Genomic DNA, 14,563 nt, shown 5'->3' on the forward strand with positions numbered 1-14,563 from the left:
GTTATTTTAACCCATTGTAGTTTGCAGTTTCATCACTTTTTTCCTATGGTAGGCTTTAGTTGCTTTATTCCAGTTAACTAAGGAAAGCTACTTGCATGTGTAATTGAACCAGAACATCTGAGAGATGAAGCATGAGCTTATCTGTGGGGAGAGTGTTGACTATGATGACTACTTTGTCACCTGCTACTTAAGTTCTTGGGGAAATGAATGAACACACACACACACACACACACACACACTACTTGATAGCCCCAGTGCAACTTTGTCTCACCATTATAAGCTTTTTCCTATAAAAGTGTTCATCAGACATATGTTTCCATTTTTAATTGAAATAGTTTTAAAAGATGATTCTATATTTAGATCTGGCAATTTCAGGAAATTTCACTTTGTCAATTTTAAGGGGGAAAAGGCAATTCTATCAGACAGAGCAGAGCTTTGTTATGGTTCATAGTTCGAGGAGTCAGGATTAAAAAGCTCTCATTTAACTTGGTGATAGCACAGTTTTCCTCCGACGTGAGAACAAGAAGTAAATGTGGTAACTATGGAATTGTGTTAATATTTAGTTTTGTTATGAGAAGCTGAATTTTAATGGCAACTGTTGTGTATATATAAAGAGCTGTGTTCTGACCTTGCATGCACATGAGTAAGTCTTACTGAAGTGATGAGATGTAAATGCGCACACAACTGAGACCAAAGATAGCAGCAGCATAGAGTTTACAAATACTCACTGAAACAAAGTGTCATGTCTGTATGCTCCAGCCTTGGCAATATGACTAGTCTTTTGTAAGGAGTACTGACTTGCACCTGAAACATTAACCATCACTTATTTACAGGACATGTGCCTGCCACTTAGAAAGGACTAAAAAGCTTGCTTCCAAGAAGGGCTGAGCAGGCAGTGCAGTAAGCAGAAAATAGAACTAATTGCTTAGTGACAAGGGGGTTGAGAGAGATACTGTGGCTTCTGGGAAGTTAAGAGTTTATCTATACAGGGGAAATGACTGGAAAAGCCACTGTGGAATAGTGCTTTGTATGACCACTTTTACTATAGAATAAGAGCATCTACAGAGGGAGCTATTCTGTTTTAAATTCTTACGTGGGGTAGGAAAGGATTTTCCCATTCTGTGTACCTTCATGAGATATTAAACATTTTCCTCTTCTGTGCTGGCATGAAATCAAGACCTTTTGAAATTAGCTGCCTAAAGAAAGAGAGAGAACCCCAGACCAGAAGAGCAAAGGGGATTGTGTTTTGCACATTCCCCCAGGGTGTGACAGTTCCCAGGTTCAAGTTTCTTCTCGGTTTGACCTGGATCCTCCATATTCCATGCCCAACCACCCTACCAAGCTGTTTTCTATTAAAGAATAGATCTCTCTCACCAGAGATTACATTCAGAACCTGCAAAAAATTTGTTGAAATAGTAGTTTCATTCCGCCTTCCCCTACCAAAAATGGATTGATGAATCAGTATGCTTCAGTGAAAAAAACTGTTTATTTGTTCTATTGGCCAAGAATGTCCTTCCTTCCATTAAACCTACCTCATTCTGGAACACCTTTCCTGTGTTGCTGTCAGATGAACTTTCCTCCTTTGTCCATAACTGAGCATCACTCTCAACTCTTTTAGATATGCTACCAAAGTCTGGCTGAGCCAGTGACCTGTGCAGACTACACGCTCCACATGGGCATACTTAATGCTGAATATCTGCAAAGGAAAGGTTAATGAAAGCTGATCTTCCCCTTGCCAGGTACCAAACATACTGGAAAGATTAGAAAGCATGTCAATGAGAGATCAGATAAAAGTAATGAGACCCAAGAGAAGTGGAGCCACAACCCCTACATAGGTAGAAACTTATGCTCACCTACAGATGTGAGGTAGATGCAGCTGATGTTCAGCTAAATACTCACCAGAGATGGCAGGAGACAGTTAGTTGGGCCTTGGTGTTTCAGCCTGCAGAAACATAGCAAAGTTTTCTTTGCTCATTTGTGATTTATAAACTGAACTAATGCTCTCCTTATCCCTTTAAATAATTCTAGTCATGCTCTGAGGAATTCATGGGGATGCAAATAAGAAAAATATGCACAAACCAGCATTATCATAGGAAATTACATAGTGGAGCTAAGACACGCAGCAAACCATCTTCCTGTGCATATGAAAGCAGTGAATAAACTCAGGACATCCTGTTGTTCCTTTCTCACCATAAGAGCTGGCCTCAGCATTGGAAAAGCACTTAAAATTAGTAGTGGGAGAATGTGAAAAGATTTGGAATTCAGCTTGCTGTAGCATCCAAATTATGAAATGAAATATCCAAACTAACAGAAGTTACCATTTCCCTCAATCTCAGTACAATCCTTTTTACAATAGCAGGCCCTGCAATGGACCCTTCCTTGAGAAAGGAATGTGCTGTTGCCTTTTCAAGCAGGACTGGTGGCTTCCTGTCCTGAAGATACCAGCAGATCAACTCCTTTAGGGCATATGTCTGTTGTCTCTCTCCTGCATTCAGTCTTGAGGGAACAATTACAAATCACTTCTGCGTATCTTTTGGAACACAAGCATTTGGGTCAGCTAACCCAGCTGATCAGACCCGAAGATCTGCTATGTGATTAAATCTTTCAGTCTAGCTCAAAAATGCATCCCATATAACTATATTGAAATCGGTTGTGAAAGAATTAGGAGAAAGTCCTGCATTTTTGTTGGAACATATAGAATTATTCCTTCCTTTCCCTCTCCCTGCCCCCGCCTCCCTGCAAAAAAGCTCAGAAAGGCACATTTGGTTTCTTTGAGTTTAAGGTGGATTATTTTGCATAGCTCTGGAGCTAATTAGTTAGCAGAACTGAGTGCAGGAGTGAGTCAAGTGAAAAAGCCCATGTCTTGGAATACATTTGAGAGCCCTTCTTTTGATACCAATTGTAACTGGTATGCATTACCAAACACAATCTCTTAAGAAGGGCAACAGATTGGTACACTCCCACAGGAGTTATTTTTAGTGCCTGTCTCTGAAAGCTCATGAAATTGGTTACTGGATCCTTTCTAATAATATGCAAGATGTCAATCATTGTGCATTACCAGACTACAAAGGTAATAATAATTAAGCAAAATCTAATAAAAAAAATATTTCCAAGTGAAATGAGTTCATTTCTTCATATTGTCTTCATAGACAACAATGCTATTAGGAGAGGTGACCTAATTTGGGGGAAAGTGTGTAACAAGTGATGAAGCAAAACCGGTGAGATGAACTCCTGACATTTTGCTTATACAGAAATCCCAGATGTATGTTTGTATATGTATGTAGTGGTTATAAAGGGCTATGTTCATTCCTAACCATGTGTAAATACACAGATCAGAAGCAGAGTTGTATGAATGTGCACTTCAACTTCTGGCAGGCTTGTTGGAAATCGTTTTCTGGAGAACACCTGTGCTTCCTGTTCCACCACAAGCTGGAACACTATGGCCTTGGGTAGAGGACCTCTGGGAAGTCTAAGGGAAGGAGGGGACAATATGCAGCCACAGTCCTCTTCCTCTTCTACATCCCCAAACCCACTGCTTCAGGTGTCTTTTCCTTTCTGTTCACATTAGCAGGGGAGATTATAAAGCCAGAGGATAAACTACTAAATTAAAAGGGCAGCATACTTCAGTGATCCTCATGGAAGCAGGATCATGTGGTGCAAGTTAGTACCAATGAGAGAGAAGAAAGCATGGGAAGAAACTCCCATGCTACAAGACAGGCTGTTCTAAAGTTCTGATAATAAGAGCAAAACAAGTAGAGCATAAAATATAAATACAAAGCAAGCACAAAAACTCAGCAGCCGAAGGTTGTAGAGCCAGAAGATATATCACTGGATAAACCAAATAAAGAGAAAATATTCTTCAGTTGTGATTTACTGCCAGATTGTAAGAGATCCCTAAAGGCCAATCTGTCCTGAGAAAATTCTAGAAATGCTACCAAGCGCTGCAGGAATTAACACTGCAGCTGTATTTTTCACCGCAACTCTTGATTTACGGGGTAGAAATAATGATGCTGCAGGTATGGGTGAAAATGCATTTGCATTCTAAGGGTCAGGTTTGCTTCAGTTTTGTTAGCGCTAGGCCTCTGCCCAAGTTAAATTCCCTTTGTGCTGGCCTCATGGGAAAACAGGGTAGTTCCCTCTTGTAATGAAAGCTTCTGTCAGTGGAAAGCCAAAGTAGCTGGCTCATTGATCACATAGGGAATATGTTAGATGCTGGAGTGTGGCTGCTGCCGTTAGTACCTCCAGTGCAGTGTTTCCCAAACTGCTGATACCTGGAGCACACTTTTCTGGGTTAAAATTGGTTGCACACTTCACTTTTATACCTGAAAAGCAAGGGAGGTGGGGCGGGGGTTGTCAAATATTTCTAAATTCAGAAAAGATACTGAGTGGGACACAGAGGCTAAAAAAGTTGAGAATTACTGATGTATCTGGTGCCATTTAAGGTGGTGGGGAAAGGACCTCACTCTGCTGTACCCTGTTCTCTGTCTGCCCCCTTCTGTCATCTGGTCTGTATCTCAGGGGGCAGAGGCAGCCCTGCTGATGAGACTGCTCTCCTCTCTGGCACCCAGCCCTGGGAGCATGGAAGGAGTGGTGAGAGGGCAGCCAGGCTGCAAAGTGTGGCTTCATGCACATCCACCCACTTGCAGCAGAGCACACTGCTGGAAGCTTGGGGCTGCCTGGGGGTAGTGAAGGTTGCAGGAGTCACAGCAGTCCCCAGAGGAGCAAGTGCAGGCATTGCTGAAGTAGTTGACACAGGTGCAGGGTGCTGGATGGGAAAGGGGAGAGTATTTACCTCCTCACACAGTGGGGATCTCACAGCACATTCCCATTGCTCCCAGAGAGCACTAGTGTGCCACAGCATGTCCTTTAGGAATCACTGCTCCAGTGGCTGAACTAGCTTGCATGCAGCCACCTCTGCCATTCCTGACCTTGGCATATCTGTGAATGAAATCTATGTGGCTGTTAGGATCCATCCCTGTACTCAGGCTCTTGCTGCCTTTAGAGAAAACGCTCATTTGACTCCAGTTGTTTGTAAAGCTGAGTTTCTTAGGCAGTCTGTTTTGGGGTGTCTGGAAAAAGAGCCCAGTAATTTTTTTTGTTTGTTTGTTTGCTAAGAACTCCAAATCCCTGTGGTGCTTTCGCATTAGCTGCCTGGGTACAGTTTTACATCGGTGATTGCAGTGAAGATTTTATAGCCACAAAGGTGAGGATGTTCCAGATTTTGATTCCCATGGCGCTGATGACTCAGCCACATTTCACTTCCATTAAGGCATAAAGACCAACCCTGAACGGTTCAGTCCAAAAAAAAAAATTTTATCCACTCCCTGCTGTTTTCACGCAGTGCTCACATTTCCAGATTCCCATAACTTTGGACCATTTGTCCACATAGGTACTACTCTTTGCCACTGTGAAATCTAGGATACTAGGCTAGATGGACCTGTGGACTAACCAAGTCTGACACTTCTTATAGTTCTTACACAAGGCATCACACTGACTCACACCAAGGCTACATGAAGAAGTGCAGATCTGTAGGCAGTGGTGATAAAACAAGTTTTGGTATCACCAATGTGTTTAATATTCCATTATATGAAATTCACAATGAGATGGCTATAAATATTAAATTTTTCAATGCATAATATGCATTTAGGCAGGCACAGTTCTTTGGGTAGATGTAATATCTTTTATTAGACCAACTGAGTAGTTGGAAAAAAGTTCTTTGCAACCTTCTTCAGGCATAGGGAATCTTTGCTGTTCTGAGACTCCAAGGAATGAAAGAAGCTGAAAGTGTGACAGGATGTCAGTGAGAATGTAAATAGGTAGAAATTAGGAAAACAAAGTTATGACATACCACCCTTCCCTGGAACCTACACGGAAACTCCTCAAACAGTTGCAACCCATATTAGAAGAAGACCCAATTCTTGGAGCTCTTCCCAGAGCCACCCATCCTAGCCTTTAAACAAGCATGGAACCTTGCTAACCTCATCACCAGAAACAAACTCCCTATGACCCAAACCACACCTAGTGGATCCAGACCATGCCAGGACAAGAAATGCAAAACCTGCCAACACATCTCTACTATTTCCACGATAACCACACCCCACAACAGAACCATCGCCCTTCCTGGATCTGACACCTGCACCTCCAGAAATGTTATAGATCTCATCCAGTGCACCAAATGCCCTGATGGAAAATATGCAGGAGAAACCAATCAACAACTGCACCCCAGAGTGAATGCACACCAAAAATCTACCAAAGACCAGAATACCTAACTACCTGTGGATGCACATATCTCACAAGACAATTACCCCCTCTCTATTCTTAGTTCTAATCCTCAAAGGGAACTTACAAAACACCTTTCATAGATGAGTCTACAAACTTCATAAATCTACTGGATACAAAAAATCATGGACTCAGTATAGACATTGGATTTATGCATAGGTGGCAGAAGACCAGGGCTAATGGGGCTTAACCCCCACAAACACAGGGCAGCAGCGGCAATACAGAGGACTGCAGAGCAGCCCTGCTGCAAGCTCTGGCTGGCTGCAGTGGGGGGAAGGGGCATGCACAGACAGACATGCAGCTGCAGCCTGCAGAGGTGGCCAGGAATGCAGTGCCCAACAGGTAAGTTTATGAAGGAGAAGGGGGGGGGGGCAGATTGAGGCCCCCATAGTGAGGGAGGGAGTGGAGTAGGGGCTGAGGCAAATGGGGTCCCAGGGCCGGGGTGGGTGGTGGGATGGTCAGAGCCCAGGTGGCTCGTTCAAGGGCATGGGGGCGGGGGGAGGAGGAGCTCCCACAGCTGTGTGCACCCCAGGGGAGGCACAGGGGACATATGCCTCCCAGATTTATGCATGGGGCATCAGGGAGGAATGCTAGGAACTGCCCCCCACTGCCGGAGCTCGGGAGCTGCAGGTAATGCCATGTGCCTTCCACTGCTGGGTGGGCAGGGGATGGGGTGCAGGCACAGCTTGCGCACAGAAGGCACATGGCATCGCGTGGCTCCTGGGTAACGGCAGTGTGGAGCAGAGCCCAGTCCACAGTAGCAGCCTACCTCTGTGAACCCTGCATACAAATCCAAAGGGCACATGCCCGCTGTGCCTCCCCCAGGGTGCACACAATGGTGGGAGCACTCCCGCACTTCTGGATGAGCCGACCAGGTTTCGACTGTGCCCCAGGGCCCCATTCTTCCAAGCTCCAGCCCCTGCCTCTGCCCCTCTTCCTCCCTCACTGTGGAGGCCTTGATCTGCACCCCCATACCTCTCCCCCTTCATAGGCTTACCTGGTGGGTGGTGTGTGTGTGTGTGTGTCTCTGTGTGTGTAAGTATCTTTTTAAGTTTAAATTTTACTCAGCTCTCCCCCAATAATATTTCTCCCTCTGCCTATGGATTTATGATGTATTACAACCTGCCTGACATCTGATTCACCAGGTACCTGCCAGACCTGATCTTTTACACTCCCCCACACCGCCCCCTCTTTCTTCCCTCCCTTCCTTTTCTACCCTTTGTCTTCCTAATTTCCAGCTATTTACTTTTTCACAGACAGCCTCTTTTCTGCCTTGGAAAACTACTAGGGTAGAGTTTTCCTTACCTTTGGCTTTTTTCCCCCCTCATTTCCCCCCCCTCCACCCCCCTTCCCTCTTCTACCTTTTGTTTTCCTAATTTCCACCTATTTACATTCTCACTGACATCCTGTCACACTTTTAGCTTCTTACATTCCTTTGAGTCTCAGAACAGCAAAAACTCCCTGTGCCTGAAGAAGGGTGATTGTGCCCAAAAGCTTGCAAAGAACTTTTTCCAACTACTCAGTTGATCTAATAAAAGATATCGCATCTACCCAAAGAACCTTGCCTGCCTATGTCCTTAAACTAACACGGCTACAATCAAAAAACCCAGTAATATGCATTCATGCATAACTCTACCTTCCACCCTACCAAAAAGAGGATAAAATTGTACAAAAGAGGTTTTAACATAAAATCAATTGAATTTTGGTCAAGTTGTATTACAGTGATTTCTTTTGTTACGTTGCTTCAGTGTATAATAGTTATACCGGGGGGTGGGGGCGGGGAAGGGAAATATGTACACTATAAAATATGGTATCATGTGAGTAGCTTAATACAATTGCATGCAAGTAGATACATAATAACAGAAATTAATTTACCTTTTAAAAAGGCAGTAGCATTTTTCCTGTCAAAGATGACAGGAGCCAGGGGCAGTAGGACACAGCAGCCCAGCTGTGCCCCACCACAGCCATTTCCCTGCCTTCCCTGCCCCACACTGCTCCAGCACCACATGGCTCCTGGCTGCATTGCCAGAGCATGGGGCTGCGCTGGTACCCCAGGTATATGTGTGTGTGTTCATAGGGTGAGTCTCTCTCTCTCTCTCACACCCACACACACACACACACACACACACACCCCCCTTGCACTGCCATACATGCAGTGCCCATACCCACACTCCCTCACAGACCCCAGCCACCCTCTCCCCACACACAAGCCCCCACATACCCACCCACACCCCACATATCCACACACCCCCACATGCTTCCTCCCCCACACCTATCCACCCCCTGCTGACACCCCCACACCCCACATGCCCACACACCCACAGGCCCCCACAAACCTATCCCCATCCCCCCACAATATACAAGAGTAAGACTTCATTTTAAGCTATTATATACAGGACAAAAATATTTTTTGAAATCAAATTAATGAATGTTTTAGATTTTGCTTTTTAGACTATAATTTGGTATTTTTCTGGTTCCAAGATGGCAAAACCCCTTGGTCAAAGGAGTACTGCTGGGGCAAGGGGAGGGACTTCTGGTGGCAAAGGTCAGGGGTTAGGGGGTGAGACTTCCAGTCACAAGATGGTGACCAGGGGGTGGGGCACCTGTCAAGGGACAGGGCTACCCATGCAGCCCTTGAAAGCTTACCAAAACTCAGTAAATGGTCCTCCACCTGAAATAATTGCCTACTCCTGCTATATAGCATGTGATCATTCCCTTCCCTGCTTTGCATATGAGAGCTGCTTCCAAGGAACAGCCCATTTCTGGTCCACTGGTGTTATGATAAGGAGGAAATTTACAGTTGAAAATTTAAGCTGCAGTACAGAGGCCACAATAATGATGCCCCCTTCATGTTAAGCCTGTTGTTACTATTATATTACTAAGGTTCAGGACATCCTATATTGGGGTTTGGCAACCTTTTTAGAGTGGTGGCTGAAATAACATAACTTGGTCTGAGGCAAGCTGGTTTTTTTGACTTGGCTACTGCAGCTTCACTGCTGATGCACACGCCACAGAATCTGAAATGCCTGCTGAATTGCCTTGCCCTGCCACACACTGCTGAAATGCCATGGAATTGCCCTGCCTCCAAAATGCTGCTGATATCTGGGTTTTGAGCCAGGTGAAATCACTTGCATGAATATGCAGGGCTAGGAAGCAGTAAAATTCAAGACTTCCTCTTTTTCCCCTACGCAAAGTCCACAGACACGTGCCATCTGTGAAGTACATGGGTCCTTTCCTTGGCACATATAGTCTCAGAGTAGGTCAGTGGGAGGCAGGAATACATCCCCTTCCCTTCCCTTTCCACTATCTGGAGTTCTCCAGGCACTCTGGCAGAAAATAGGCTGTGGGTCAATGGCTAAATCCCTTAGTATGACTCCAAATGGAATTGAAAATTAGTCTGATCCAACTCAATTAAGTTATGGGCTAACTGGGAAAAAAGGAGTGTGTGCCTTTAGCTCAGACTGGGAAAAGTTAAATATATATATGATGGTGCTGAGGTGATATTGTTGCTGTTATGATCCAGAAGAATATGCAAGGCACGAATTCCTGTGGGTGGTACTTTTTTTATTGGACCAACTGCACAATTGGGATAGATATAGCCAAACTATCTATCCCAACCATGCAGTTCATCCAATAAAAGAGAACACCCGCAAGAATTTTTGCCCCTCAAAAATATGCATAGCTTTCTCCTCTCTATTTCATGCCAGTTCCTCCTTATGGTTAGGCAAAGAGGCATGGCTTGAGCATGGTTAGGCAAAGAGGAATGGTTTGAGCATAGAACTAAGAATCAGAACCATGGCTCTGACTGACTCCCAGCTCATGTACCCTTTCTGCCTCTGTCTTCCAGCTGTATATGAGATAGCTAAGGTATTTGCATCTACTGTATATATGTTTGTAAAGCATTTAGAATGTGATGGGTTCCCCTTTAAGAGCAAGATGTATATTTGGTAAATTTTATTTGTTTTCATAGTATTTCTTTGTACATGCCTTTATAATTTATTGGGACTAACTCAATGTACATATGCACATGCATGGGTGCTTTCATTAAAGTTTTCATAATGGCTCTACTCTTATCACTGGGTATCATACACAGACACTAGACATTAAACAAGCAAAAAATTCCACCCACTCCTATTGCAAATCCCTTTTCAAAGCCACTGCCAACATCAGACAGGAAATCTAGGTGCATACTGTACAGGAGTTCTCTCACTGCAAGGAGGCCCTATTAAAATTATTATCCCCTCTGGCTAGGAACAATTCTCTGTTTGCAAAAAGAAGAATTTTTAAAATTCTTTTAAAGCCCACTGACACACATGACTGTATATTACCCTTCTCTCCTGCTGGAGGCTGAGTCGTTACTTCTCCCAACAGTTACACCAGCTCCATTGACTACGTTGGTATAAATGAGAGCTTTGTTTTATGATGTGTAAAGTCTACATACAGGTGCAATCTGTGGAGTAAATGGGTCATTTCCTTGGCACAAATTGTTCCAGAGTAGGCCAGTGGGAACAGGGCTATGTCCCCTTCCCTCCCCTTTCTAATCTCTGGAGTTGTCCAGGTACTCTGGCAGAAAGAAGGCTGTGGGACTGGCCAAATCTTTTTATTTAACATCTTTTTTTATTTAACACTGTTATAGAAAGAGAATACAACCCTCCCTTCCCCTCGCCCAAAGAAAAAAAGCCTCTTTGCATCTTTCCTTGCCACATTTAAAGTCAAACAAGCTTCGAGCATTACCAGATGCTGTAAGTAAATGTAAATGCAAGCTAGCTGTTTTGACCTCAGGTCACAGTAAGATGCTTTTAAATATTCCAGCTGGAACAGGAGTGACAAACATTAAAGTATTAAGGGTACGTCTACATGTCACTGAATAGTGATATTGCTACGGCATCGTGCTTTAGTATTTCCTTTTGGAAGTACTAAAGCACAGTGCAGTAACCACCTGTATTGCGCCATGAGTGCAGCGTGCAGTTAGATTTCATTGCTACTTCGCTGTAGCGGCGCATTAAAATGGGAGAGCGTGCTGCTATGGCGAAGTAGCTGCCAATCATGTGTAGACTCACATGACCTCTACGTCACTGTAACGTGCCATACTGTGATGTAGCATGTCCCTATGGCAACAGAGGACAATGTGTAGACGCACCCTAAGAGCACAGAAGTGGTTAGACATGTTAATCAGAAGTCAGGCAAAGGCAGGGCAACTAAAGTATTATAGCATCTGATGAAGAAAGTTGTTGCCTACTAAAGCTCATGCTTCTCTGAACCAGTTAGTCTCTAGGGCATCACCCTGCCCTGCCTTCTTCTTAAAGTAGTAAGAGGGAACACTTGGGTTATGTTGTTTGCATCCAATGGAGGGAACTTCAGTGGACTAATGGCAAACTGAAACCTGTGTTACATAAATAACAGAAAATTCAGAGGAGACTGGCTCCACTCAGTTCACATTGATGCAACTTCTGTTAATCTAGGCTGAAGCCTTCAGTCTGCTCAGGGGAAATTGAGGGCACTGACAGAAGTGACATTTTGTCATGCAGTCACCCTCTTGAAGTGGCCTACGCCATTCTGTCTTATAGAAGGGCTTCAGAGAGCTTTAAAAGGTCCTGATCCCACCCAAAGAACCTTGTCTGCCTATGTCCTTAGACCAACATAGCTACAGTCTACACACCTGAAACATGGAACATACGGAATTTTCCCATTTGCAATGGAAATTACACAACATGAAAAAGAAAGAAGCCAGAGACAACAGCAGCATATATTTTCTAAGCCTATGCAAGAAACACAACATCATTCCCAGAGGACTAAACATCTACAATCCTCTGACTACTACATACAACTCCAAATATGCTTCACAACTTTGCAGGAAAACTTCGGGGAAACTTCGAAATCATCTTCTTCTCCTAACCTACTCCAAAAGAGATCAGCTCAGGAAGGAAATCACCTCATGCTACAACAACTTAAAAGAAAAAATTCCAGACATTGTCCCAAACATTATACAATGTATACAAAGAGACTACTGAAGATTTTCTACAACATCCATCCCACATAAAAAGAAGAAATGGAACCAATTACTCCGAGAACAACTTTCCCAACTACAAAACAGTCTTCAGAGAAACAACACCAACACAGTACAACATTTCAACCTCAAACTCGATGCAACTGAAAGAAGCAACCAACCCTCAAATATCATCAATCTCTCCACACGTACTACTTGCCAAAGCTGAAACGTCTGTCCTCTCTAAAGGCCTGAATTTCTGTCCTGAAAAATACCCTAATAAAATACTTCAATGTGGAGAACTAAAATAATTCTTTCAACATCTCTACCTCAAGGAATATTTCCACAACCAGAATGAATCCACTTCCAACAACACTTCAACCTTTGATATCATTGAGGAAAAGAGCAATCCCCAAAAACCATCAGATTGGACATCTCACAATAGAAAAAATTAAAGCCTTGACTGCTATATTGACTGCTTCTGGGAAAGAATGAACAATGAAATAATCAACAACACATGCCACCGTAACATCTGTCCCTCTCAGAGAGAAGGGCCATAGAATCCCTAGGATCTAACCACCAAATAGTAATAAAACCAGTGGATAAAGGAGGAGCTATAGTTATCCTTAACCGTGAAGACTACATAAAAGAAGTGAACAGACAACTCTCTGACATCACCTACTACAAAAAACTAGATGATTCTACTCCCCTTTTCACCTTGAAACTCAAAACTACCATCAAATCATTTCCATCAGAACTCCAGAAAAAATATAGAACTCGATCCCCTCACTACCCAACCCGGGGACTTTTTACATGCTCCCTAAAATCCACAAACAAGGGAACCCTGGCAGACCTATCATATCCAACCATGGAACCCTCACTGAGGAAATATCAGGTTTTGTCTAATCAGTCCTCAAACCTCTTGTCACTGAAAGAGCAAGTTTTGTCCAAGACAGAACAGACTTTCTACAAAAACTTAAAAACATAGACCACCTTCCCAGTAACACCCTTCTAGCCACCATGGACATTACCAGCCTATATACCAACATCCTACACCAAGATGATAGTCAAGCCTGCCTTACATATCTACAAGAGCAAGATTATAACTCAAAGTACAGACCCAAAGATATTACTAAACTTATACACTTCATCCTCACACACAACAACTTTACTTTCAATAGTCAACAGTTCCTTCAGACCATGGGCACAGCTATAGGCTAGGATCCCTCGTTGTAGACAAAGCCCAAGCCGCATACTGGGCTCTCCCAAGGGAGGAGGCCTATGATTATGAAAAAATAAAGGCGACAATATTACACCACTTAGAGCTCAGACCTGAGCATTATTGCAGAATATTCCAAGCTCGGAAGGGGAAGGAGGACTGCAAACCCAGGAATCTCATGCAACTCTTAAAGGACCTCCTGAATAAGTGGGTACTTCCGGAGAAGGTAAATTGAGCTACTTTAGCCGACCAAATTTTATTAGAATAATTCGTGAAGGACTTGGACAATGAAACCCAATTGTGGGTATGCCAGCATCTACTCAGGACGGCTGAAGAAGCGTTAAGAGTCGCTGAGGCCTTTGCGGCATCTGAAGTAGAGCGTTTCAAAGAAAGGGGTTATAAGAGCACAGGAGCCATCACCAAGAGGGATGAGGAGCCCTGGTGGGGGCCACCATGGTACCAGAGGTGTGGTGTGATACAGTGGAGTTGCATCTTACGCGGGCATTAGGTTCTAAAGTCAGCGCATAAGGCGAAAATCGCATATAGTCAAAATTACCGTGCCAGCGGTGACTGCCTCTGCTTCCAAAACCTCCCCCCCCCGCCGCAGAGCTGTGCTTAGAGCTGTGCAACCGGCAGCAACGGCACAGCGCGGGGTGGTGGTAGGGATGGCTGCATGCCGCCCGGCCACCACCATGCTGCCGCTGCCGCCCGGCGGCTGGCCATACAGCTCCAGGCACAGCTCCATGGTGACAGTGGGAGGTTTTGGAGGCAGTGGCCATCACTGCCATAATGGGCCTCCAGGTAAGCAGCAGCGCCGCGTGCAAACTCAAGCCCCCGCCCTGCCCCCCCTCTCACCCTGCGTATAGTTGAATTCGCGTAAGTTAAATGCACATGTGACGGGCTAGCCGGCAGTGACCTAGCCCAGGGGTTTTGAAAGGGCAAAAGATGATTGGAGGACCTGGGATTCCCTTTCCTCACCAATCTGGTAATGATTTGGCCCAGGGGTTTTGAAGGGGTAAAAGATGATTGGAGGACTTGGGATTCCCTTTCCTCACCAATCAGGCCCCAGAGACTCACCC

General features: G+C 44.3%; 1 protein-coding gene across 13 annotated transcripts in view; it reads left to right on the plus strand.

Moving 5' to 3' along the window:
- The window catches only part of SUSD3 (sushi domain containing 3), a 65,811-nt gene that overhangs the window by 41,638 nt on the left and 9,610 nt on the right, over window positions 1-14,563 (plus strand). For 6 of the 13 annotated variants that reach the window (XR_003092676.1, XM_025197129.1, XM_025197139.1 and 3 more), the window contains exon 5: window positions 5,116-5,203. The exons of the other annotated variants lie outside the window; for them this stretch is intronic. Coding sequence is in view for 5 of the 6 variants with exons in the window: in XM_025197129.1 (XP_025052914.1) it covers window positions 5,116-5,203 (88 nt within the window). In the remaining variant the exon portion in view is untranslated. The remainder of the gene's footprint in view (window positions 1-5,115; window positions 5,204-14,563) is intronic. 13 annotated transcript variants of the gene reach the window in all.

This window comes from Alligator sinensis, unplaced genomic scaffold (genome assembly GCF_000455745.1).
Source record: "Alligator sinensis unplaced genomic scaffold, ASM45574v1 scaffold391_1, whole genome shotgun sequence".
NCBI lineage: Eukaryota > Metazoa > Chordata > Crocodylia > Alligatoridae > Alligator > Alligator sinensis.